The following is a 27,881-nucleotide window of genomic DNA, read 5'->3' on the forward strand; positions in this document are numbered from 1 at the left end:
ACTCTCCCTTCACCCACCCCTGCCTGTCCACTTCGCCCCCTTTTTCCTCCGACCACCCTGATTGTTGGTGACTCCATAACCCGAAACCTCAGATTCTTCAATGCAACAACACACTGCTTCCCCGGAGCCACTGTTCCCATCATCCTCGCAAAACTCCCCAGCCTGCTTCATCTACTCCCACCATCTGTCCATCGAATTATTGTACATGTAGGCTGCGTTGATGCATCCCACCGGCAGTCAGAAATCACCAAAGGTCACTTCAACAAACTTCTTCAGTTCCTTAACTCGACCGGGAAATCAATTTTCATTAGCGGCCCACTCTCTCCGCACCGTGGCGTGGGCATTTTCAGCCGTATTCTTAGCCTCCACACCTGGCTACAAACTGCCTACAGGACACATAATGTGGGCTTCATTGACAATTTTGATATATTTTGGCGCCGTCCATCCCTTTTAAAGGTGGACGGTTTTCACTCCAACAAATTAGGCAGCAGAATACTGGCAGCAAATGTCCAGCATGCTGTCCACCACTCCACAAGCTGACTAATCACAAATCACACACCTGCATCTTCCCTTCCTCCACTTTACCAACACCCGGCACTTCAGCTTGCCATAGTCCCCTCTACAGGCCCCAGTTATCACTGTCTCATCCTGATCCTGCTGCCATCTACCCCATTCAATCCATCATCACAGCCAGACACCCGCACTACTATGATAACAAGAGAAAATGTTTTAAAATATCAAATACCAACCTCCGCCCACTCCCCCAATCCACACTGTCACTCACACACCACAAAATCCTCCAACTGGCTCTATTTAACACCCGCTCACTCAACAACAAAGCACTCGTCTTACACGAATTCATAACTGACAATAACCTGGACTTCCTCTTTATCACCGAAACCTGGCACAAACACCTGGACTACTTCTCACTCAACCAAGCCACCCCACCTGGTTAAACCTACATCGACAAGCCCCGCCTCACTGGCCGAGGTGGTGGGGTGGCATCAGTCCATAAAATAGAGTTTAAAATCAGCATTATATCCACCTCACCCACTGAGTCCTTTGAACACATCACCTTCAAATTCCCTGGTCGCTCCCCCCTGGTCATTCCTGTCATTTACCGTCCCCCAAAATTCAACCCATCATTTTTATCAGACTTCTCAGATTTTGTCACACAGCTTTCACTTATCTCACCTTTCACTCTGCTCCTTGGCGACTTTAACTTCCACATCGACGATACCAACTGAAAACATGCCTCTGAATTTCTTGACCTTTTGGACTGCCTGAACTTCACTCAACATGTCAACTTCCCCACCCACACCCACGGTCACACTCTGGACTTGGTCTATTCCACCGGTCTCACCATTGAAAAACTCTCTAGCACCAACCTCAACATTTCCGATCACCTGGCTATCACTCTGGACCTCCACCTCCCTACCACCATTCCCAAGGTAAAGCGCACCATATCATTCAGAAACCTCAAATCCGTTTCCCCAACTGACTTCTCTACCTCCGTCCTCAACCACTTGTCCATACTACCTCCTCCACTGTCCCATGACCCCACTGTTCTCACCAACTACTACAACAGCACTCTCTCCTCCTGTCTTAACCAACTCGCCCCCATCAAAACCAAATCTGTCTCCTTCATTCGCTCAGCCCCCTGGTACACCCCAGAACTCCGCAAACTTAAAACCCGAAAACGCCAGTTAGAAAGACTCTATAAAAAATCTCGTTTAACTGTTCATCTCCTCGCCTACACTGATCACCTTCAGTTATACAAGACCGCACTCAACTCCAGCCGTTCCACCGACTACTCCAACCTAATCCACACCGACTCCAACAACCAAAAGGCTCTCTTCTCCACCGTCAACAAACTCCTCAAACCCAGCGACAATATTTCAACCTCTTTCACCGTTGACAAATGCAACTCATTCCTATCCCACTTTCTATCCAAAATCGACATCCTCTACAGTTCACTCACCACCTCACCTGTCGCCCCTCCCTTCCTACCAGCATCCATCACTCCAACTACTTCACCTCTCTCTGAATTCACACCTGTCTCCATAGCCGAACTCACCAAAATATTTCAACAATGAACTCCTCCACCTGCACACTGGATCCCATCCCATCTTCCTTCGTCAAGCACTGCTTTCCCACTATCTCCCACCTCGTCATGAACATTGTCAACTCCTCCCTCAACTCTGCCTATGTCCCCTCCTCACTCAAACTGGCTGCCGTAACCCCCATTATCCAAAAACCCGGACTCAACCCTGACATTATGAGCAACTTTCGACCCATCTCGAACCTTCCCTTTCTGTCCAAAGTCATAGAACGTGCAGTCACATCTCAAATTAAAACCTACCTAAACAACAACCAGCTTTTTGAACCATTTCAATCTGGATTCCGCACACAACACAGCACTGAAACAGCCCTCCTTAAAATCACCAATGATCTCCTCCTCGCCTCTGACTCCGGCCTACTCTCCATCCTCATCCTTCTTGACCTTACAGCTGCCTTTGACACCATCAACCATTCCATCCTACTCTCTCGCCTACAATCCCTAAACATCACCGACAAAGTCCTTACCTGGCTACACTCTTATCTCACAGACAGGAAACAATTCATACACATAAACAACTGCTCTTCCTACACTGCCCCACTGTCCCAAGGTGTCCCCCAGGGTTCTGTGCTTGGTCCTCTTCTCTTCATTCTCTATCTTTTACCCCTCGGCCAAATCATACGTCATCATGGTCTCCAGTTCCACTGCTACGCTGATGATGTCCTATTGTACATATCCACCAAATCATTTACCCCAACAACCCACTCCACCCTGTCTAACTGTCTCTCAGATGTCAAATCCTGGTTTCAAACAAACTTTCTCACTCTTAACTGTACTAAATCTCAACTGCTTATAATCGGTCCTCTGTCCCTCACCCAAACAACCACCAACTTTACCCTCACTATAGATAACTTCACCCTGTCCCCCTCCTCTCACTGTCGCAACCTCTGGGTCCTTTTTGATAATAACCTCTCTTTCGATCAACACATCAACCAAACCACCAAAACTGCTTTCTTCCACCTCAAAAACATTGCTCGTCTCCGCCCATCACTTTCTTTCAACGCTGCTCAAACCCTCATCCACGCCTTCATCACCTCCTGCCTTGACTACTGCAATAGCATTCTCTATGGTACAACCTCCAAACTCCTCAATAAACTACACTACATCCAGAATGCCACCTCCCGCCTACTCACCCACACCCGCACTCGTGATCACATCACCCCCGTCCTTAAAAACCTCCACTGGCTCCCTGTTCCCCAGCGTATTCAATTTAAACTGCTCCTACTCACCTATAAAGCCCTTCACAATCAGGCACCCTCCTATCTTTCCGACCTTCTTTACCAATACACTCCTTCCCGCAATCTCCGCTCCTCAAACACAAACCTCCTCGCCATCCCCGTGACCAAGCTCAAAACCTGGGGGGACCGAGCCTTCTCTGTCGCCGCCCCCACCCTCTGGAACGCTCTACCACAACACATCCGCAACTGTACTGACCTCCAATCCTTCAAATCATCCCTAAAAACTCACCTGTTCCGCTATGCTTTTAATACCTTTTAATCTTTTTTACCAATATTTCTTTTGTTCATCCAAATGAACTTTTGTAAATTATGTATGCTTGTTTTAAATGCACATTTTTATCCTGTGTTTTTATGCTCTTGTAAAGTGTCTTTGAGTGAGATGAAAAGCGCTTTCAAATAAAATGTATTATTATTATTATTATTATAATAGATGGGAGTGGGATTGATTAAGCTTTCTTCTTCCTACTCTCTTTCAGGCAAAATTGACTTTTGTTACCAATTTGCTCTTTGTCTTTGTTTAAAGATTACACTGAGTGGGTTGCTTTTGCTATTACCGGAAACAAAAAAATAAAAGCGAAATGATATGGAAAAAATATTAAATGAAAACGAACTTGATAGCTACATTTATGAACAATGCACATACTTTTCTTATGCTTTTAAATTACATTAACAATTAAATGTCAGGTGAAAAATGTCAGTTTATATTCCTTTTTTTTAAGTACAGTAGAACCTCATGAATGATGGCTTATAGCTCATACAACTAAGTCAAGTCACTCGTATCTGAAGACACCACGATATTAACTTTTTTTTCTGAACACTGTTTACAAACTGACAGTCACTAGAGTCATTCGTTCATACCTGCATGCGTTCTATGGAGTCAGACAAAGCGCATGCTCTGTGGATAAGGTGAGTATGTTCCATGTACTCCGAGAGTCTCTGGAGGAAGCTGAGTGGCTCATTAAACACAATCGGCATGGCTATTTTGGACAGCTCCTATAGCAACACAACATAAAACAACATTGACAGTGTTTTGAAATACTGCCCCTTTTATTCGGTGTACAATGTAAAGGACCGAAAGAAAAAGAGCAGTTCCTGTGTAATGTTACTCGCGTTTATTTTGGTCCTTCTGATGATCCAAAAATGTGATAGCCAACCCAAATATAGCTAACTGAACAGAGAAGCAGACCAAGAGTTTATTTTCAACAACGCAATCAAGAGGAAACAAATCAGGAACAGGTGCAAGGAACTGTTGTCATTGCGGGACATATACAGTATGTATGAGCGATGCAGTTGGGCATGTTGGGTTAAAAGCCAGCATTTCGCAAAATGAATGAATTGCATGATGGGTGACTATAAGCATATGTATTTCATTCTATTCGAGGTATACATCTTGTTGAAAATTCAAGTTATGACTGCTTTTGATCGTTTAAATTTTTTGTGTAGACATCAATTACTCACCATGCCAATACATTTCCTCAAGATGCTTGTCACACTGAAATTGCTTCTGGTGACCATTTTAGCAGGCAGGGTTTCCCTGGTTAAAAAATAAATAAATACATACAATTAAAAAAAATAATGTGATGTTTTGTCCATCTATCCATCCATCCATCTTATACCACTTATCCGGGGCCGGGTCGCGGCGGCAACAGCTTTAGCAGGGAAGCCCAGACTTCCCTCTCCCTAGCTACTTCTTCCAGCTCTCCCCGGGGTATCTCAAGGTGTTCCCAGGCCAGCTGGGCGACATAGTCTCTCCAGCGTGTCCTGGGTCTTCCTCGGGGGCTCCTTCACGTGGGACATGTCCGGAACACCCCACCAGGGAGGCGTTCAGGAGGCTTCCGAATCAGATGCCCAAGCCACCTCATCTGGCTCCTCTCGATGTGGAGGCGAAGCAGCTCGACTCTGAGCCCCTCCCGGATGACCGAGCTTCTCACCTTATTTCTAAGGGAGAGCCCGGACACCCTGCGGAGAAAACTCATTTCGGACGCTTGTATCTAGGATCTTGTTCTTTCGGTCACGACCCATAGCTCGTGACCATAGATGAGGGTTGGAACGTAGATCGACTGGTAAATTGAGAGCTTTGCCCTTTGGCTCAGCTCCTTCTTTACCACGACAGACCGATACAACGTCCGCATCACAGCAGATGCTGCACCGATCCGCCTGTCGATCTCCCGCTCCCCCTTCCCCCCACTCGTGAACAAGACCCCAAGATACTTGAACTCCTCCACTTGGGGCAAGATCTCCTCCCCGACCCGGAGGGGGCACTCCACCCTTTTCTGACTGAGGACCATTGTTTCAGATTTGGAGGTGCTGATTTTCATCCCAACCGCTTCACACTCAGCTGCGAAACGCTCCAGTGAGAGTTGGAGAGCCCTGCTTGAAGCCAACAGTACCACATCATCTGCAAAAAGCAGATATGCAATACTGAGGCCACCAAAACGGACCCCCTAAACGCTTCGGCTTCGCCTAGAAATTCTGTCCATAAAGGTTATGAACAGAATCGGCGACAAAGGGCAAAGCCTCCTACCCTCACTGGAAACAATTCCGACTTACTGCCGGCAATGTGAACCAAACTCTGACATCGGTGGTTTAGTGACCGAACAGCCCGTATCAGGGGGTTCGGTACCCCATACCCACGAAGCACCCCTCACAGAACTCCCTGAGGGACACGGTCAAACGCCTTCTCGAAGTCCACAAAACACATGTAGACTGGTTGGGCGAATTCCCACATACCCTCGAGGACCCTGCTAAGGGTGTAGAGCTGGTCCACTGTTCCACGGCCGGGACGAAAACCACACTGCTCCCCCTCAATCTGAGGCACGACTTCCCGACGGACCCTCCTCTCTTAAAGGCCACAAAATATGAGTTTATCATTTAGATATTGGGAATATAAAATCTCATTGAACATTTGACATCTCAACCACTAGAGGTAAGAATGAAAGCTTATTGGTTTGATTTGGTATTATGATAAATGGTTGTTAATTGTGACTTAAGCATTGTGTTTCCCAAGATGGTGCCCTAACTGGCAGCGGGTCTTCAAGAGCTCTTATTTTTGTTGAAGGGTTTTTTTTTTCCATTTGTTTACGTCATGCGGTGTTTGAAGTCCTACATATGGACCCATTGTGGACTGTTCTCAGCGTTTTGGGTGTAACATTCGTCGAAGGAGAGGGTTCTATGGTTGATAGTTGCGCCTTCTCGACAGCATGCATGTTCCAACACTGATTTTTGATGGCAGGAATATCTGCGTTATTTGGCTGTTGTCCCTTGACAGCCGTGAGGCTTGTGTTTTTTGCACCTGTGGTGGGCAATATTTTTTATAGCCCCGTTTTATTCATTAGAGATGTCAACACTGTTGGACAGTCTACGTTGGTGCGGCCGGTTGTTGTTGTTGATACGTTTCAGAGCTGATATGTTCTGGGTTGAAGTAGAGCCGAGAGGGAGAAGGAAAAAAAATTCTTTGCGTAGCTGTGATCGGGGATTCTCCGTTTTGCCCGACACCATGTAAAGGTAGTTCCGGAAGTCGGGAAACTGAGGCTGGATGGATGGCTGGTGGGGCTGAGGATGAGCAGAGGAGTGTCGGTGCGGAGTGTAGATGTGTATTTGGAAGTGAACAGCATCGATGCTTGAAACTGAAGTGGATCTAAACGGGACAGGAGAACTCTACCGATCTCTGCATTCGTCAACGGATGCAACAGCTTCTTCTTTACCTTCAAATTTAGCTTGTCGTAGACATATGTGGCATCATGCACACTGTGATCATGACATCTCTGCTCCACTTGTAAATGTAGACTCATTTTCTCATCTTTCATCTGTCACCACTTCTTCCAACAAGGCGTTTGTAGGAATAGTTGTTACGGTTGTATTACAGTCAATATTTTATGTTGTGTTCTGTGGAATTATTGTTACTTGCTGGTAAATTTTCAAGAGAATCCTTTGTTTACAGCTGCAGCTCTTGTGCGTTAGCTAAAGATGTATTGTTATTAAGTAAAATAGCAAAGTAATCTCACCCCCATCAGTCTTCTTGATGTATATCATCTTTTATTGATTGATAGAAATTCCAAATTGTTCAGAGATTTGTAACTATTATCATTTACCGCATCGAGGAACTTGTTTTTTCTGTTTTGAGTGCACCTCGCGTCTAACCTAACGCAAGAGGTGTGAATGTTTAAGCATGCGAATGCTTAATAAAAGTGAGTAGTTTGAGACCCAACCATCGATGTACATAGTGTTTTTCAATAGAATTACCGGTACCAACAATTCCACATGCACCGGTGAAGATAGGCAAGCGCGATATCTCTGTTGCCAAAATGCAGTACAGGTTGTAGAAGCCTCAGTGAATAGGAGGGAGCTGAATTGGATGCCGTCCTTTTTGAAGCAAACGGGACTGGATAAAGTTAGATGGCAGTTAATTTGGAAAAGTAAACATCCAGAGTTGGATATTCATTTAATTGATAAAGGGAGGATTTAACCTGACGTGTGTTCCACATTCTGTGTGCAGTGTGTGCAATGCACTGGTGCTGTGCGACAGGATGAAATTTTTATGAGCACAAAATGAAAAAAAAAACGGAGCATTTGCGAGCATAATGGTCACACTTTCAAGACCTGTGGGTTTTTTTTAGTCCCAACATGCTTACAATAACAAAGATAAGCATTACAGGGGAAATTTTGACTGTATCACAATACTTAAGCATCTGATTCTCTCTACAAAACAGAACATTTTGCAAAAATCGGCAGATTTTTTTTGCCATTTAAAAAAAAGCTGTGTTGAAGATGGATAGATGGATGCTTGAGTAATTTGACTACCTCAGTTCAAAAAAATGCTCAAGTCATCTTTTCTGCTACAGGAACGTGTTTATTTATTTATATATTTATTTTGTGTACATTGTCAGGAAAAAGTCAAGCCAACCCAAGGAACAAGTGCCCATGCTATGCATGATCATAACATGCAGCCAATGTGGTGAGAGAGCCAACTTCAAAATAAACCTTACCAAATAACATATGGACATCAATTCCTCGTGTTCCTTTTATTTTGAAGTTCTTCCCGGCAGCGCATCGCAGCTTGATGGCTGTGGCTGTCTCTTCACTCACATTCAGACTTTAGTTGAGGCCATTTTATATTGCCATTAAAACAGTATCCACCGACATTAACAAGATGACGCCGTCCTGAAATTAAATTCAATCGCTACTTAAGGACACCCAAAAGAACTCGAATTCGGCCCTTATTGTATTGTATGACGCATGTTGGCAGCGTTTAACAACAGACAGCCGTGAAGCAAGTGCCCCAAATAGGCTGACGAGAGTTGGTGCATTGCTTTTCAAAGGCGGTTTTAATAGGTGACAATGACTTTGCCTCAGTTGTGGTTCATACTGGTAACTTTTTAAATAAACCAGGTTTGGTCAAATGTGCTGTTTTAGATGGCAATATCGCTTCTGTAGTTGTGACGTCACTAAATCTATCGACCAAAACATGAAGAGAATTGTCTAAAATCCTACCGTGTCTAGGGAGGACAATAGTGTGCTGCTCAGGAAAGTTTGAATTCAAGTAGAAAAATGTGTTTGTCCAAAAATGAAAAATAGTTGGCTGTGGGTCTTTTTTGTCTTCTATATCTTTCCCCAAGCAAAAATATTTTATTTTTATCAGAGTACCCAATCATTTGATAGAATTTTCGATATACTGAAATATTCAATAACTGCAGCCCAGATAGATGGATATCATGCAAGGTTCCTCACCGCCGCCGCCACACTGTAGCGTAGTCTGCAGCGCAGCCATCCGTGACTTGATTGCTGCTGTCAAACACCAGGGCATCCTTGAAACTGACCTCCAAGGAATCATCTGAATCAAGCCCTGAGACAAGACAACCCGTTTCATTTGGGCACATCAACAAATATCCACTTACAAGCCTCTGAAGAACTACATTGCAGCATACAAAGTAACGGCAGCAAGCCGATCACACCAAAGCAAAGCAAGACAGGGCAAGTTTATTTGCAGAGAAGAAAACAAGAAATAAAGATTACATGATGACCTAAATCTAAATTAAATCTCAAATGTGAGTGTAGATATATTTGCAGTTTGTATATCAAGCTAGATAGATAGATTGACATGGTGGGCGTTCCTGTGTGGAGTTTGCATGTTCTCCCCATGCCTGCGTGGTTTTCTCCAGGTACTCCGGTTTAACTCCCACATTCCAAAAACATGTATGCTCGGTTCACTGGATACTCAATACAGTATTGTCCCCAAGTATGTTGAGAGCATGAATGGTTGTTTGTCTGTGTGTGCCCTGCGATTGCTTGGCAACCAGTTCAGGGTGTATCCTGCCTACTGCCCGACAACAACTGGGATAGGCTCCAGCACGCCCGCGACCCTCGTGAGGATAAAGCAGATCAGAAAATGGATGGATGGATGGATGGATGGAATCAGCCCTACAAAGGAGGAAATTATTGGTTATCGGTAGAAACTTCTCATATCGTTCATCACTTCGTTTACATTTGAAAATGGACGTGATTTAAATCTCATAAAGTCCAGTGTCAGTTTATGCCACAATATTTTTTTAATACAGCGCAATTTTAAAGATGTTGTGAGGTGTGTGCAAGTGGTTACAATGCCTGAAAGTGTTGCTGAGTATTCACTGATATTTTCGTTGTTTATTTATGCATTTATTTTTTTACATACAGTAATCCCTCATTGATTGTGGGGATTGCGTTCCAAAAAGAACCAGTGATAAGTGAAATCCGTGAAGTAGGATTTTTTTTTAAAGCAAAAAAATGTGAGAGGGACGACTTTTCAAATGTGCTGTATATTTCACACAGCAGCATATTTGACAATGAAATTATACTTGATAGCTTAATTTTTTTACAGATATTATACAATACTGAACTATGTATACAATGCAGAGGCGATTGCTCTAAGACTGCAAGCTTCCCCTAAAATGTCAAAAAGTAAGTGATCAAATATAGGTGTTAAGGGTGTGGAAAATAATCGATACATCGATGCGCACGTCCGCGATCCGAGTGCATCGGCTCATTCACTGGGTACGACGCGATTGACGGGTGAAATCGCGATTCATCACGATGCATCGATGGGTATCGGTAAAATCCGATTCAAGCGCCGTTTTATTCATGTTAAACGTCACATCTGCCCTTTCCTAGGCGCAATGAATGCACCATCATTGCTCTGCGTTTTGTGTTGTATACGGACGGTAGCAGTGCGTCACATACAGTCCAGTACACAACTAGCGAAACATTATGGAAGTTAGCGCACGCAGCAGCAAGGAAACTACTATATTTAATTCAGCCGCAACATTCAAATCTTATGTTTGGAAATACTACGGCTTCGAAAAGAAAGACGGAAAGCTTGATAAAACCTCCGTAATTTGCAAGGAATGTCGCACTAAGAAGCCATACAACGGCAGCACCACAAATATGCAGACCCACTTAAAACGATGGCACCAGATCACCGACAAGTTTCCCTCCCGCTTCCCCGCCCAGTTCCTCGTCGGACACCGGAGAAACTCTTGGTAAACCAGGTCAGGATCAGAAAAAAATTGCCTCTTATTTTGGGAGTCCCCTTGCAACTCACTGTGACCGCGCAATGGCTATAACTAAGGCCACTGCTTATTTCATATGCAAAGACCTCCAGCCTTAGCGTGGTGGACAACGAGGGTTTCAGACAGCTCGTGCACGTTTTGGAACCCAGGTATAAAATGCCAGACAGGTCTGTGTTCACTTACTAACATATAACCGATGTGTACAACAAAGTGACAAGTGAGATTACTGTGTCGCTGAACAGTGCGCAAAGAGTTGCACTTACAGTGGATGGGTGGACATCTTGCGCTATAGATTCATATACATATATATATATATTATTATATTTCATATAAGACACTCAGTGAGAATGGTCTGTTTGTGTTTACACTATAGCAACAGCTGTGAGTCTCAGGTGCCAAATTGTTTACATTTTCTTTGCACAAAACCCAATTGTGAAAGGGCTTAAATAAGTTGTTTTACAAGTTCTACTGTTTATAAGGAATAAAGTGGTATCCTTTTTGTAATACCATACTGAATTCCATCTTTTTAAAAGCTTTTTTTCTTTGCTTATTTGCATCATGTTTAATTGCACAATATCGCAACAAATTGCATTGTATCGAATCGTATCGCATCGCGACGACGGTGAAACGTATCGCATCGTATCGCCAGAAAATTCCACGTATCGTTTAAGTATCGCATCGCTGGCAGTGGATCGTGATGTGTATCGAATCGTCCTCAGTGCTGAGATTCACATCCCTAATGTGTGTACGTACAATTGTGTGAACATGTCATTGACTAAATATGCGTTCCAATGCGCTCAACTTTTGTTCAAATCAGCTTCTTATCACTGGTTACGACGTGACTGTTCGCATTCATTCCCACAGCTTCGCTGTGCTTTAAACTGTGTGGACACTGAGCGTCGATCGCGCGGACGCTGGGCGTCTCAAGAGTTCCCATTAGGTTGTCCCAATGCATTGAAACGAGACAAGTCATTGGATAAATGCTGGTTTTGTCCCGCCCATTGGACGCTCAGCGTCTCAGGGAGTCTCGGGACAGTGGGCTTGCAGAAGCTCAGCTTTTCTTCATGACGATTGGATGATCTCTCTGAGGCTGAAGCTCTTTTTGATTGACAGCGAAATGAGCCAATAATCTTATGGTGAAGGCATCCTTTTCTTTTTCATTTTTTTGAAAAGGAACTGACAGTAGAATTCACGTATAAGTAAACGGGCACATTTTATGATGTAGGCCGAAATTGAGCTTCCCCTCCTTGACAGACCAGCATCCACCACTGATACAAATAAACCAAAGACTAAAAATTTGCAAAGGTAAATTTGACAAGCTGTATAGAGACGAGGTGTGAGACTGTTTACGTCGGGCAGTGCCTGAGCCAATCAGGTTGCAGAAAGCAATTCACTGTTTAAAAGCATGAACAAAACTGCACTAAAAAATCCGTGAAACAGCGAAGCAGCAGGAAGTGGACCGCGTTAGAGCGAGGGATCACTGTACATACAAAAATATCATTTTGATAACTACATATTTTAAACTCCTCAAACGACTGAATAACGGGGTTATGTTCATATTTGCCTGCATTAAAGAATATTCTGATTGCCTTATTTTGAATTGTAATTATTTGGTGGAAGTATGCATGACATGCGTTACCCCAATTTAGTGAGCATTAAAACGTGCGGAAGAAATTAAGCGTATCGTGCTGAAGAAACTTGATGACTCGACAGCTGTTGAGTAGCTTGCCTCACCTGTCTCGGCATCGTAGAACTCCTCCTCGCTGTTCATCGTGAGTCGAGAGGACAGTCACTCAAGTAGTCATGTTGAAACCAGCGAGCGAGCCCCCCAGTCTGGACTCCCTCCGAACATCGCAGAGAGCCAAAACACAGCGACTGTAAACAAAACACACGCAACGCTTTTGTTACAGACGGCAGGGGGACTGCTGCCTACCGGCCAACAATCATTTTAAAATAGCAAGTCCAGTATAACTAGCAATATAGCACCAAGCGCTCCTGAGTTTAGACGTGCGCAGGAGACATTAGCTAACGTTTGCGGCGCATTACCAAGCAAATAAAAGGTAACCCAGAGTGGTGAATGGGAATCAAGTTTACTGAAATATACCTGTCTAGCCAATGACTGAGCCGCAAAGGTAAACAATCGAGGACAATTCACTTGATCGACGTCTTTGAACAGCCGGAAGTTGGTGGCAAGGACACAATGACTGACGTGTGCATTAACCAATTATAGCGTAGTCTGAAAGTTGACACTTTTGAAGGTGCTTTTATTTATTGTCTTAAGTTGGTCAATTTAAAAAGCAAAACGTAAATATGACATTCACTAGATACAATAAACTGTTTGGTAATATAATTGATGTTGACAGTTAAGGAAAGCCTTACTTTACCATATAGTTTCCCGGGAAAATAAAGCAAGGTCTTTGTAGAAATGATTGGCAAATTGATTTTCTTAAAGTAGTCTTATTTTTCTGTGTTATTCAATCGGTGTTATGGATGAATTTCATCATGAGATAGTAAGTAAAACCTTGCATTACAGTACAGCTTTTAAGTACAGTCGTTGCGGTACTGTCAAGTTTTAGTTAAAGTTACTTAAAGACAAAACCGGAAATGAAATGGAAAAAAACAAGGCTTGTATTTGCTGCGGCAATGGACAAACATTGAAGGGGGACAAAATACAGTCATCAAACACAAAATGACTGTTTTTATATTATGTTAAAAGTTGTAGTTTAGTTTTATAAACCTTTGTAGTCACTGCTGCAGTTGGGTAATGTTTTAATGTTGAAACAACAAGCGGAAACGTATTTGACCAATACCGTCGTTCTTATACAGCACGTGGAAACGTGACAGGTTTTCAGTCTTAACGATCAAAAAGCGATTGGTGACGGTTTGCAATATTAGTGTCAACGCATTTGTATAATGCCAACGTCGTCTGCTATTGCTAGTATAAAATAAATAAGAGGGAAAACTGTCGCATGATGAACAGAGAAGGAGACAGAGGCGGAAAGAATGCGCCTAAGAGCCAGAAGCCATCCAGGGTGTCCCAACAGGGAATCGTCCAGAGAAGGAAAAATGATCCCGCCTCGGAAGAGACACAAGGTGGTGGCCAGCAAAGAGCAACATCGACAGGCTATCGTGGCTTTGGGAAAGAGGGGAAAACAACGGGGAAACGTCCGCTGAGCGCCGTTGCGGAATGCCAGAGACGTTCCGGTACTCCGAGAAAAGTCTCCGACACCAGCAACACGTCGGAGGACCTGAGCAAAGACTCCGGCTGCTTGTCGGGGAAATCCTCCTCCGACAGCAGCTCGGAAATATCCGATTGTACGTGGGAGGGCAACAAGCGCGACTGTCTCATCAGCGACAATGAATTAAGCTGGACAGACAGGAGAGCTTACGAGGGGCAGGTTTGTGTCGACAAAGACGACTGCAAAGAGCGCGTAAAAACAGCGCACACTGCTTGCTCTCCTCCCCTGGATGCTGTTGGAGGAGCCCTCACTTTGATCAACTCTTCAGGGGCCGTTATGGACCTCTTGATGGTAGACTCCACCGATGACCTGGTCAGGGAGGTGGAAGATTTGAGGTCAGAGAATGAGTATTTGCGGGTAAGATCCTTCAATTCCGTTGTATTAAGTACACTGTCTCTTCTTTGTGAAACATAGCCATTTGACTTGCATCATCTGTTCTCTGTATTCAAGGGCTGGAAGTCGTGTTTTTTTTAATAATCTACAACAAAAAAATCAATTCATTTCTTCAGAAACGGATTATTTCAAATTGACAACGCAGAAAATAAGCAGACAAATTGGTTGTGATTCAGTTACTGGTTTGGTCGGTAATTTTCATCACAAAATTGGCAAAAATGTTGATCACCGCTATCCATAGTGAAGGAAAATGTTTACAAATCTATTATTGAATCAAGGCAAAGAGTAGAAATCCAAGAACATTTACTATTGAGAAGCTGAAACTCTGAGAATAAAGACAGGTTTATGTTAAACAATGTCAATCAAAATGATTATTTATTTGATAAGTGGTGGACTTGTTTGCATGTCCGCCTCATATTACGGAGATGCCGATCATTGGTTTTAATGCCAAGCCCACTGTGTAGAGTTTGCATGTTTCTTCCCGTGCCTGTGTGGGTTTTCTCCAGGTACACCGGTTTCCTCCTATATTCTAAAAAACCTATATGGTTTGCAGAAAGCTCCGGACAGAATTGGACTCCAGAAATGTGAACTCAGAATTTACAAAAAAACGTTTATTAACAAAAATAGTTCACAAGACCCAAAATGTTCAACAAAGAGTACTGGTACAATAGCAGAAAAATGAGCCGCCACCCCCCAAAAAAACGCTTGCAAAAAAAAGTAAAGGATAAAAACATATGGAAATAAATAGCCAAGAAGAAACTCACACACAATACACAAACCGTGACTATAACAACAGTGAAAAAAAACTACTTCCAATGGCCAGTGCAGAAAACCTGTCTGGAACAAAAACAAAGAGCAAGAACATGAACCGTCCAGACCAGGGTTGTCCAAAGTCAGTCCTCAAGGGCCGCTATCCTGCCTGTTTTCCAGGTCTCCCAGGAGCAACACACCTGATTCAAATCATCAGGATCGTTCGAATGCTGCTTCAGAGCTGGCTGGCGAGCTGATCATCTGAATTAGGTGTGTTGCAGGTGCTGAAAAACAGGCAGGACAATGGCCCTTCAGGCCCTGAGCTGGACATGTCTGGACTAGACCAAAGGTGTCAAACTCGGGTCGTGGAGGGCCGCTGTCCTGCATGTTTTCCAAGTCTCTCTGTTGCAACACACCTGATTCAAATGAACAGGTTCAATAGCAGGCTTCCACAGACCTTGCTGATGATCTGATTATTTGAATCAGGTGTGTTGCAACAGGGAGACTTTGAAAACATGCAGGACAGTGGTCCTCCATGACCGGAGTTCGACACCTGTGGTCTTGACGAATTCAACACTTGTTGACAGTCGTGAGCAAGGTGAATTATCCGACAGAGACATGACAATATGGGTGTCCTGAAATAATAGGCTGATTACATTGGTAACGTGTGGACATCCCTCCTCTGCCACCTGCTGGAAAAACACAAGAACAGGATTATGACAATGGCAAGTTAACCCTTGTTCGACGGCGCATTTGCCATGAAGGTTAAACTTTTTGCTTGTAAATGCTTTTAAATGTTATTCTTTTTAATTTTGTGAAGCGTATTGTGTTACCTTGTGGATGAAACGTGAAACATGAATAAAGCTGCTTTGCCTGTTTACTTATGGAGTAAACTATACGCTAAATCACAAGGCAGCACAAGGTACCTCTCGCTTACCTGTTTGTGTTCCATGTGCAAACTTTGTACACCTTTGTATTGGAGCAGAAAAATCTAAATAAGAATGCAAGTAATTTTTTTTTTATGAGCTGTCCGCGACCCATTTTTGGGTCAGCGCCCATTAATTGACAAATCACCCTTTTGTTATACCAACAAAAACTCAGGATGTTTGGCTTCTGGGTAAAATTTGAGGATAAACCTCAAATTTACTATAACCGTCATAGATCAATTTAACCTGTCTTGGCCTAAACTACTGAATGTTTGTCCAACTGTTCAGGGTTTCAGTACTTATTTTGCAAAACTTGCTGTTCTCTAGCAGGAAGCTGAATGGCAAAATTGACAACAGTTGTTTATCAGTGGTGTTGCTAGATAAACACCTTATGGTGTGCATCCCAGGATGAGGTGGAGGAGCTGCGCTGCGAGATGTTGGAGATACGTGACATGTTCCAGGAGGAGGAGTTACGCCAGCTGCAGGATCTGCGACAACAGCTGGAGCAGGCCAACAAGACGTGCCGCATCCTTCAGTACCGTCTCCGCAAGGCCGAGCGACGCAGCATCAGAGTGGCCCAGACCGGCCAGGTGGACGGGGAGCTGGTCAGGACCCTAGAACATGAAATCAAGGTGGGTGCTGTGATTAAAAGAAAAATCACTTTTTCCGATAGAGAATACCTTCAACAAATACATCGGCCCCTTGAGCGATGGCTGTTTGAAATTGCTCTGTAAATACAGTTGAGTTGAGGTACCAGTGGCCCAAAGTAGTAGAAGAAGAGCCAGGATAGGCTCTAGCACGCCCGTGTGGCTCATGAGGAAAAGCGGTTAGAATAATGGATGGATAAAAGAAGTATCAGTACTACAGTATTCTTCTTAGTTGGCATCTGCATGATTATATTACACTGCCTCCCCTTTCTCCCACCGAAATGCATGCAGTCAACTTCACACCTCCCCCTTTTGTTCTTGGCAAGATGGACTGGAGTTACTACTTGTGTATTCTCTTTGAACCAGCTGTTGCGATTCACTATAAAATTTACAAAAACACACTGAAGCTAGTTATATAATGCTTTGTGTCTTTGAAAGTATCCATTAAGGTCAGACACCAGTAGTTCACTTGTCTTCCGTTACTGCGCGTAATTGTGCGGACTCTGGAGGAGGTGGGCAACAGAAGGATGCTAACTAAGCTAAAAGCTATGATGGACAGTCCCTCCCACCCTCTCCAGCCCGCCATGACAGCACTAGGTAGCTCCTTCAGCCAGAGACTGTTACACCCGCGCTGCAAGAAGGAGAGATACCGACGCTCGTTCCTACCGACTGCTGTCAGATACCGACGCTCGTTCCTACCGACTGCTGTCAGGCTGCTGAATAAAAATAACAACAATAATAATAATTAAATGATGTGAAAAACAATTGTAAATAGCACTGCGATTTAACCATTTTGTATTTATATTGCACTTAATTGAACGGTGTTTGTTTTTTCTTCTTTCTACCCACATTCTTGCTGCTGGAGACTGTAAATTTCCCCAGTGTGGGACAAATAAGGGATATCTTAAATCTTTCCTTTTGTGAGTCGTTGCAGGAAAAACAAATGCACCATACCTGGGTATGTGCCCCCCCCCCCCTCACACACACACACAACTTTTTTTTTGTTGCCACATTAGATCTTTCGTTTTCAAAAGAAGCAATGATTCAATTCAAGCTGGTACAAGACACGGCACATTTTTCATGAATCATTCAATTACTCTGTCAAGATTTGAACTGCAGTTGGCTTGTTCTGTGTTTTTTTTTTTTTATGTCACCTTGCCATCTGCAGAAGTTGAGCTGGGTCAGTTGCTAATGAGGTTCTCAATGAACGAAATGAAACACATGCATTTTATTCTTTACCAAGCAGTTGTGCGATGAAAGTTTAATTAATCTTCTGTCATATACATTTTCAACAACATTTTTGACTTACTTGCAAATTCTAACCAAGCACCTAAGCTCCACTTTTTCCTTATAGCTATTTGATGGAACACCAAATCTTCCTATATTGGATTTGCATGCAGGTTGCAAAGAGCGTGTCCCTGCGACTGTACAACGAACTGGAAGGAGTGCAAAAAAAGAATGGGCAGTTGGACTGGGAGAATGAGATGCTTCGAGAGAAGACGCAAGAGCTGGAGGTGGCCAATCACGTCTTGCAGGCTGAGTTGGAAAAAGCCAGAGAGGTGAGACCTTTTTGTATTTTGCACAACTAAACCAATGCATTGGCTGGACGTGTGCAGTCAAAGTCAAAAAGTGTCACTGGCAACAAACCCCATGGTGACCCCTCGCAGCTGCGCCCATCCCAGCCAGCCGCCCCCCTCATCCGAAGCACATGAGACGACGCCTCGATATGAGCGCAGGGGCAGCTGCCTGGTGCCCCGGTGGGTGCAGCCGCCTGGTATGCTGAAGTCTGACCTCTGAGCGCAGCTGACATCCTCAACCGAGAAGACAGAAAAAAGCGAGTAGAGGGTGCAAGCAAGTGAGAGATTACCAAAATAGACCCGAGCTTTTCTGCTTCTATTAAGACTGGCTAAATCGGGATCAGCATGTATTATGGCATCCAGCAAGGCGGGAGTTGGCATGCCATGCTGACACAGTGACCTACAGCCATCAATGAATATTATTTTACTGAAAGGCAACTCTTACGACCCTAAAAGGGGCGCAGTTTCCACATTGTTGTCATCCTTGAGGTCAGCATCCATTATTCACTGGTGACACATGTCTTCTTTAATCCAGGATTCTGTACTTTGGCTTGAGCTCAGTCTGAGACAGCTGCTTGCAGGGAAAATCCACTTAGACTACCTCATCTAGGAGCCCCAAACCCGGTTCAAACATTGGCAACCCTGATCTGCGACCCTTTTTGTCATATCACAGCGAACATCAAAATAAAATGTCCTGGAGGGAAAAAATGTGTTCCTGGCTCTGCCATTGAGTTCTGCCATTGATTCCTGTAAAACACCCAACTACTCAGCTGAGTTACCTTGAATAAGATGAAAATGGATTATTAAAATGAAAATATTTCAAAATACATTTCAAGGTTTAGGAAGCTTTATTGACAGTCTACTGTACATACAAGTGTAGTGCAGGCAAAAGTTCTGGGGACACAGAAATCTCTTGTAACAATTTGACATGCACATGGAAATCCACATCATTCTCTCATTTGTTTGTTTGTCACTCACTGTTATTGCAGGATCCATACCCGTATTGTGATGTGACGTTGGCTGGATCGTGAGAGGGTTGTCGTACGTCAACCGCTCTCGTTGACAAGTCGCACTTGGGTAGTTGAGACGACTGGAAAATAGAGATATTAGAGACAATAGAAATTCAGTTTTCAGTCATGGGACTTGGACCTTTTGAGTGGAGAATGTATCAGCAGGTTGGCAGAACTTCGATTTGAAAGAACACAGACGTATCCAGCGCTCCATAGAGAGGAGATTCCAATTAGGACTCTGTTTCAATTGTACAAGATCATTGTTGGGACCGCTTAAGTGACAAACGAGTCTTCTTTGTATTGGAGCGGTTGACACTAACATTTGCTCTCTTTTGCATCAAGTGGATATTATTTACTTGTTCAGGTCTTTGTTGCATAATTTCCTCAAAAGCGTGCCCTAATTTGCTTCCATTAGAGATCAAAGATAAGAATAAATTTCAAGTCACTTAATGCATCTTGTGCATCAGTATTGTGGTTGTGTAGGGAAGCAGGCCACTTGGAAAGATTTGTTTTAATTGTAATGTGAAATTTTAATGAATGCCTTATTTGATGTAATTAATTAAATGATCACATAAAAATCACAGCGCCATATTGTTTTATATTTTAGAGCTTTTTAAAGAAGCGAAGCACCAGATCGACGGCCAGTAAAACCGAGCGAAGGCTCTCTCAACAGATTGAGGTTGGTTTTTGTTCTTGTCTTGTTTCAGAACATGCATAACATCCAATTACACTACTGAGGTGGGCAAAGTATGGCCACATATGGGATGCTCCGTTCCTTCAACTCTGTCTACAATATAGTCATGTCGATCTGTCTCTTTTAAAACTCAAATGTGATATGAACTTTTGCCCCCCCCTGGTATGTATGGAGCTGTCATATATTTTGGTAACCCGCCAGCAAACTTTCCGATTATGGTCCTGCCTTTACAGCAGGAAGACGGTGATCTCAAGTGCCAACTCCACTTCGCCAAGGAAGAATTGGCTCTCATGTGCAAGAAACTTGCCAAAATGGTGTCTGAGAGTGAGGTCATGCACGAGCGGCTAGCCGGCTACCGTTCGGCTTACGGCGACCTCGACGCATCCCAATCGCCTGAGAGCAGACAAAAGTCCGCCTATGCCAGGGAGGCGGAGGTCAAAGTTCACTTGAAACTGGTGGAAGAGGAGGCCATGCTATTGAGCCGCCGCATCGTCGAGCTGGAGGTGGAGAACCGCGGACTGCGGGCGGAAATGAACGACTTGAGAGAGAGAGATGGCGGAGGTGGAGCTGAGGAGGAGGTGAATCGGAATGTTATGGATGAACGGCTGTCACCTTCCACTTTGAGGAAAAACAGAAAAGAAAGAGGTCAGAGTTTGAAAATGACAAGCGGTCTGCATGACGAAAAGGGAGCAGTGGACACCGAAGGGCAGCTTCCCTCTTGTCACGTCACAAGAGAAGGTCCCGTAGGGGGCGAGCGGGACCCATCAGAGAGCGTTGGCGACAAGTCACCTGACGGCAGCCTGAAAGGAATCACCAAGGTGGATTATGCAACTCTCGCAGCTCTCCGAGATCATTCCTGCATGTTGAGTTCCGCCATCCAGCTCATGAAAATGCCACCAAAAAACAGCCATTGCTCATCTCCCTCCAGCGCGCTCACCCCACCAGCAGATGGTAAAACGCAGTCAGTATTCTTGCCAGCACCTTTGAACGAGGCCCTGGAGCTTCTACAGGCCATGTTGCAGGCTTTTATCTTGAGGATGGAGGTGCTTCTAAGTGGCAAAAATTCCCCTCGCCAGGAAAGTCACCTATGGGCTTCCTGCATGCTTTCTTCTCTCAGTGGAGAATATGTCAACCAGGACACTATCAATCAAGGTTTCATAGAATCAGCAAAAGAGCAGGAATTCGTTCAAGTTCTCTCTGTCGATGTGGATGAAAGAGCAAAACAAACAGCACGAGGGCTGACGTCCAAATGGGACCTGAGAGCGCAGCTGTCCATGAAAATTCTGTGGATCCTCCATCAGTGGTGTCACGACTCTGAACTAGAAGCAAAAGAGGTAACGGATGGTTCGTCGCATGCTTTTTCAATATGACACTGCCATTCTCCATCAAACCGAACTAATCACAACATGTCAACAATTCTTAAATTGCATGTCTTATTTATCACCTGCTGCTTACATGAATCTGCATAGTGCAGCCGTCCACTCGTTCTTTCAACTGCTTATCCTCACGAAGGTCATTTTTAAGTCTTTTCACTTGTGCAACAGCGAACATATTTCGAGATGGGCGGAACAGAACTTTGTGGTGGTGGTGTTCTGTGCTGAGATGATCACAGCACACCTGTTCAACTCACATTTCTTTACACTTTCATATGAGATAATAACACAGGCATCAGCCGTCCAGGTCATTCTGCGCTCATGCCGGCCAAATTGTTTGATACTTTCCAACAGCAAACAACTGTGCTTAGGTTATCTTCACAAATTCTTTTTCAAAAGTCTTAGAGCGACGAGTGATGCAATAAATAAAACAATGAACTGACTACCGTAAGCAGTTTAATAGATGGATCTGAATGTGAATCCACTTACCTTTGTGGCTAATAGTTCAGTGCAGCAAAGCATTACACGGATCAATTTTTAACAAAACACGCTTACGCAAATGTATATAATGTAGCTACTTTTCACCCGTTTTGTTGATAAAAACATCCAGGCACTCTATCCGAGTCGACAGTTTTGCTGCACGCACGGCTGCCGCAGTGTAGTCGTAGCTGTAATTTTGTAAACACTTCTTCGACAATGGGGCGTTCAAGAGTGACAGATATGTATTATAGAATTGTTCTCAAGCTATTTTCAGTACATTAAACTAATTGTGTAAAAATATCAGACAGCATGATGACAAAACAGTCGTTTAACACCTGCAAAATCTCTCACCATCTCCAGATGACATTCAATGGTTCAAAGTAATTCCTGCTGATATTCGTCCAGGACGGCACCCCACTTCAGTTAGTCAATTATTCTGTTTAATTCTTATTACATAATATTAATCGGGCTACCGTGTTTTGACAAGTGCTGGTACATACTGTGTATTATTGCTTTAAAAATGTTTGTGTTTAACTGTCCTTTAAACATGTTCAGCATAAGCTAAAGCTCTGCTATATTTGATTTAGGTGAAGGCCAAACGCATGAACATATTGCAAGATTTGTTGCATAGCATCAGTGTTGAACTCCAGGAGGAAACGCATGATGGCCAGGCTATTGGTGTTCGGAACAAGGCAACAGAGGTGAGGACGTTTCCTCCCACTTTGGAATGCATTGGAAAGCCCTGCTGATGATCCGCCTCTCTGGCTGGACGCCCTCTTGACAGTGCGATAAGCACCATGAGCGGACTTACAGTATGCCAGCGTATTGGGGCTAAGCTCCTATTGTGGCTGCAGCCAAACAGCCCAGCAGGGTTCAAATACAATTTGCTCTATGATTGGTTTTTACCTGAGCTCGGAGCAACTGTGATGTCATTTTCAGTCGACAGCAAGTGGCAAAATGGCTGCCCCATGGGATGGACAAAAACAGGTGGATTTTAATGCTTGATTCATATTCCACAAACACAATGTTAATCAAAATGCTGTGTTTATAGTAGCACGGATGCATAAAACATATTGTAAAGAAAAGTTAAGTTGACTTCCTGTTTAAAAGTTTGGGGTTTTTTTTGTTCTAGTGCTCATACTCTAAGCCTTTTTTTCTTCTGGTCTGCGGAGTGTTAAAGGGATATTGTACTAATTTTGCCATTTTCGGCAATAAAAAGGTCATATTTGGCTCTCCTGAATTTGATAGCTTCGTTAATCTTTCACGAACAACATGAACATTTTGCCATTTGCTTTTGGCTGAAAATGACATCACAAGTACTCAAAGCTCAGGTGACGACCAATCATGGCTCAGCTTGCGAACTTCACATCAGCCATGATTGTTTATCTGAGCCTTGAGCGCAAAAAGAAAAACAATAGCTTGATCCCCGCTGAGGCTCCACTTAGTCACTGATCTGAGGCACTGGGCAGGTAACTAAAGGTGGAGGAGCTCAGAGAGGTAAGGTGGGGTGAGACCGTTGGAAGATTTAAAGACTTGAAATGAATTCTAAAATGTAAAATTTCAAATGTGTAGAAATGGTGCCTCAACACTTCCTGCTATACTAACAGGCATATAATGTATTCTTTTTTCTCTCAAAAAAACAACTCGTATTACTGCAACTCTTCTTTTTTTTTTTTCATGACTGTATAATAATCCCTCTTGGTGGCCAAGTTGCAGACACCAGAATGAGTCTCAGTGAAATGATGATGATGCGCAAACCATTTAATTCTTTACATTCGATTGTATTATGTTACTATAATACAGTCGAACCTCGTTACAACGTACCTCGAGAGACATAACAAATCTGGACATTATAAGGGTAGTTTGTTGTAACCATTTCCAATTAAAAAAACACCTACTATGATGTATAATGCAATATGACCTGTCCTCGGTATTGAACAGTCTTGCTTTGTGGGAATCAAATTGACTCGGATAAAACATCATTTCCATGTTTAACAATACGATGTATTTTTCTCTCCCTCTCAGTGTGCTGTCATTGGTGTTGTCACTGCTGAGGGACGCTCTGGCGCTGACAGGTTAGTGATTGCTCCATTTACATTGGGGCGTCCAAACTATGTTTTTTTCCTCCCACTTGACATTTTTAACCTGGAATTAATTAAACATGCCTCAACCCCACTGATCACACCTCCCACCGAAAATTGTTTTTAAACAACAGCACAGACTGTGTGAAAAGTGCTTCTTCTTAACTACCCCCCTCCCAGCCCTCCAAAAAAGGCAGAGGGGCTTTGGTGACCCCCATAGTTTGGACACCCTTCATTTACATCAATGAGATTGCTCTGGTTGTATTTGCAGAATGTGCAGCTCCATAAGGCAGAAACTTCAGCGCCAGTTTTCTCCACAAGCCTACAAGAGGAAGAACTGGTGTTATCTGAGCCAGCAGGCTGCCCTACTTGACCAGGAGCAGCCTGTTAAGACGTGGGACCATCTAATCATGCCACTTAGCTTCCCTGATCTTGATTTTGACCAGATGTTCATGGAGAAAAGCCACACTGCTCCAGAGAAGTCAGCTCTGCGCATTTACTACAGCCCCCCGTCCAAGCGCAGAGTCCAGCTAGCTCAGCTTAAGCAAAGCTCCGAAAGTGACAGAGAATCTGACACGCAGTCTCCCTGGTGGACGCCGCCGACCTCCTTTTCAATGCTTTGTGTTGGCTCTTCAGCCAACCTGAGCGACGACATGAAGGAGATGGCTGTTGGCTGGAGGCAGGGGAGTCACAGCGGCTCACAGGTGAGCAGAACAAGATTAGCGGGCCAAGGAGTAGATATGGCCTGCTCCGGTACGCAGACTCATATGAGGCCGTTGATGGTGAGTATCGGCCTGCAGACCGAAGGACCCCAGGGTCCTGTCACGGTGAGAAACGGCCCCTCTCGGGCGGTCAACTCTGCTCTAGTCTCCTCCCGCTCTCGTAGCATCTCCACCTCACTGGACAGACTAACAACTAGAACCGAAAGGTCCAGACTCACCGCCTCCTCGCCGAAATTGTATCGAAGTCAATCAGCATCCGGTGCATCTTCTAACTTAAGCTCCACAACTACAGCACACACACGTGATCGAACGCTGTGGAATCACCAAAGCCACTCTGGCCAAATGAGTCACAGACCTGCTGCAGGAATGAACCTCGGCCCTCGTCTTTGTGAGCCTCCAGGCCAGAATCTAAAGCCCCCCAACAAATCTGCAGGGGGTTTGGTCACCGAGTTTCTACGCCGTGTGAGTGGTCGGGCAGACCGACCGGGGTCGGCCCAGAAGATGAAAAGCAGCCTAGAGCGCATTCCCTTGAGGGCTTCTGCGTCCTCGTTGCCGAGGAACGATGGTGTCACCAAGATAGTCAACCACAGGTTCATGAGACGGAGAGAAGAGGTCAATCGTGCCCAAAGGGAAACTGAGCCAAAACGGAGCAGCAGGATTAATGGTGCCACATACAGCCTGAGATCTCCCATGGCAGAGGTGAGTTGAGCACAATAGTCCCAGTTCTCCCTTACTGCGTGCCACTGTAATAGATGCCCCTTGCACTGTGCAAATGTGCCTTGGTTGACCTCACTCACCTCACCTCAAAAGTTGGTGCAGCCTGAGCATTTTATCTAGATGGTTAGTGCACTCGACTCCACCTGAGTGTGAGCCATAGGCAGGACCACACCTGCGTGTGCGTGTGCTGGTTCAGAGCAAATAGATTCAACGAGTATCGCATCCCTTCTCTTTGTGTCTCCAACCAGGATGGAAATTATGACTGCAGCTCCGGCAGCACCCTAACCTTCTGCTTTGCTCGTCCATTTCGATCTACTCAGCGACAAACGTCCAACCAGAGCAAAGTCACAAGATCCCAAACTGCTGAGCACAGTTGTGAGTGAAGGACAATCAGTTTGCTGATCTCACAGCACAACGAAGAGGGCAGATGGTGAAGTGATGGAATTGATGTGAGAGTGTTGTGGTGGACTTTGTTCGATTTGTTTTATGGTGTGAGTAATTCTTTCATTCACAATGGGCCTCATTTACGACCAAATGCAAAGAAATGTTCTTACCGGTACTCTGTGCACAAGTTCAGTGTACACGCAAAATCATGATTAGATTCATGACGTGCGGCATATTTTCTTCTCCCCACCATGCATATTCATTCTAATTGATGGGCTCATGCCTGCGATCTGCATCAACCCTACCCCTATATAAGGACATCCGTTTAATGCATCAAAATGAGATCAGCGAGGAGGTTTGAAGTTACGAGAGACATTACGGCAAGGCGGAAATTGAAGTTATTGTGTCAATGACGTAAGCAAAGAAAATGCCGCTTATTCAAAGGGTTTATACCAGAGTGTGGATGACAAACAAAATCCATAACTGGGCCTCGATCACGGAGGCTGTCAATGTAGTGTCACCTGACATCCGCACCGTGACTCCTGTGAAAAAAAATGTGGCTGAATTAAACTGGATGGAAAGAAAGGGACATTGGAGAAGATAACTAACGAAAAGGAAATTGAAAGAAGACACCTGATCTCACTCCACAAGAGGAGCGAAAAATGGCTCTAATCAGAAACTCTGTCATCGTTGGCATATGTGAATGGAACGAATGTTAAAGTGATGACATTAAACTGTCATTTACAGGTTCTATTTTGTTGGTCCCTTTTTGATATTGTCTTGCAATGGATGAGTGAAGATGAGTGTTTTATTTCACTGACATGCCCATATGTTGTATTGTACATTTAGCGTTAAATTGAAACTTCAAGGTTGTGAGTACATACTGTATATGGTGGAGAAGCGTCCATCTCATGGACGTTTTGTAAAATCAGCAAATTTCCATTTCCAGTCATTTTTGTTACCGTTTTAATTACTGTTGTTTAAATATGTTGACCATCTTAGGTTAAAAAAAAATGTGTTTTTGAACCCCCGCACCCAAAAAAAAACCCCGCTGACGCTTTAGACAATGCATATGCAGAAATAATAAAGTTGTCTGCAGAGTAAGAATAAATTCAAGTCGGAACATACATTTGATTAACGAATCACAGATCTGTGTATCAAATTATACACACAAAATTCACAATTGTTAATGAGGCCCAATGGGAGTCATGTACACAGTAGGGAGGCTTTTTGTCTGTTCATTTGATTGACATCATTTTAAAATCCACAGGAGAAAAAAAATCTGCTCGTTTTTATCATTTAATATTTTCGATATTCCTGAGCTTTGTCAGGTTCAGACTGACCCGAATAATGCAGGCTCAGACAAAGTGTGATTGTAGAAATATTTATTTGAGAAAAAATCACATCGACAAAGTGTGAACTGAAATCGCTGGTCACAAGGAGCCAGGAAAAATGATACAGAAAACAAAAAGCACTTGCAAAGGCAAGGTTCAATAGAACACCATGAATACACAAACGAAATATCAAAAGTCGAGGATGAGACGAGGATTTTTTCTATATCAGTGGCGGATGCTGGTCTGTCAAGGAGGGGAAGCTCAATTTTAGTATTATATTTTATATAAATATATATATATATAATCCTCGTCTCACCCCTTGGGTGGTGTCCGTCCCTCATTCAGCTCGGGTCCTCTACCAGAGGCCAGGAAGCTTGAGGGTTCTGCGCAGTATCCTTGCTGTTCCCAGCACTGCACATTTCTGGACTGAGATGTCTGATGTTGTTCCCGGGATCTGTTGCAACCACTCATCTAGTTTGGGGGTCACTGCCCCGAGTGCACCGACCACCACAGGCACGACTGTCACCTTTACCTTCCAGGCTCTCTCCAGCTCCTCTCTGAGCCCTTGGTCTTTCTCGAGTTTCTCGTGTTCCTTCTTTCTGATGTTCCATCATTTGGGACCGCTACATCCACTACAACGGCTTTCCTCTGCCCTT

At 44.0% G+C, this 27,881-nt stretch overlaps 2 protein-coding genes across 4 annotated transcripts in view; one reads left to right on the top strand and one right to left on the bottom strand.

The window, feature by feature from the left end:
• Positions 1 to 14,434, bottom strand: part of LOC127595998 (oxysterol-binding protein-related protein 2-like) — a 29,494-nt gene extending 15,060 nt beyond the window's left edge. The window contains exons 1-5 of one of the 2 annotated variants that reach the window (XM_052058128.1): positions 14,288 to 14,434; positions 12,633 to 12,773; positions 9,085 to 9,199; positions 4,816 to 4,891; positions 4,216 to 4,350 (exon numbers count right to left, since the gene is read on the bottom strand). In XM_052058128.1, coding sequence (XP_051914088.1) covers positions 4,216 to 4,350; positions 4,816 to 4,891; positions 9,085 to 9,199; positions 12,633 to 12,669 — 363 coding nt within the window. In that variant the 5' untranslated portion in view covers positions 12,670 to 12,773; positions 14,288 to 14,434. Of the gene's footprint in view, positions 1 to 4,215; positions 4,351 to 4,815; positions 4,892 to 9,084; positions 9,200 to 12,632; positions 12,774 to 13,002; positions 13,150 to 14,287 lie in introns of those variants that run through there. The other variant, XM_052058127.1, reaches the window with a different exon arrangement.
• LOC127595932 (protein SOGA1-like) lies at positions 13,710 to 26,770 on the top strand. Of its 2 annotated transcripts, none has more exons than XM_052057964.1 (9): positions 13,710 to 14,494; positions 16,614 to 16,838; positions 18,254 to 18,412; positions 20,048 to 20,119; positions 20,368 to 21,468; positions 22,575 to 22,688; positions 24,013 to 24,062; positions 24,340 to 25,489; positions 25,756 to 26,770. In XM_052057964.1, the coding sequence occupies exons 1-9, from the start codon at positions 13,868 to 13,870 to the stop codon at positions 25,888 to 25,890; spliced, it is 3,633 nt and encodes a 1,210-aa protein (XP_051913924.1). In that variant the 5' UTR covers positions 13,710 to 13,867; the 3' UTR covers positions 25,891 to 26,770. The 2 variants fall into 2 exon arrangements, with proteins under 2 accessions (XP_051913924.1, XP_051913925.1); XM_052057965.1 differs by lacking the exon at positions 13,710 to 14,494 and adding an exon at positions 15,575 to 16,009 and having other exon boundaries at positions 16,541 to 16,838.
• Positions 26,771 to 27,881: the final 1,111 nt, after the last annotated feature.

This window comes from Hippocampus zosterae, chromosome 2, assembly GCF_025434085.1.
Source record: "Hippocampus zosterae strain Florida chromosome 2, ASM2543408v3, whole genome shotgun sequence".
NCBI classification, from domain to species: domain Eukaryota; kingdom Metazoa; phylum Chordata; class Actinopteri; order Syngnathiformes; family Syngnathidae; genus Hippocampus; species Hippocampus zosterae.

What these genes read in the sequence shown, in the direction of transcription:
- LOC127595932 (XM_052057964.1), top strand. Translation starts at nt 13,868, where the DNA reads ATGATGAACAGAGAAGGAGACAGAGGCGGAAAGAATGCGCCTAAGAGC. An exon ending in GGACGCTCTGGCGCTGACAG is followed by an intron (nt 24,063 to 24,339) that starts GTTAGTGATTGC and finishes TTGTATTTGCAG; the next exon opens with AATGTGCAGCTCCATAAGGC. An exon ending in TGAGATCTCCCATGGCAGAG is followed by an intron (nt 25,490 to 25,755) that starts GTGAGTTGAGCA and finishes GTCTCCAACCAG; the next exon opens with GATGGAAATTATGACTGCAG.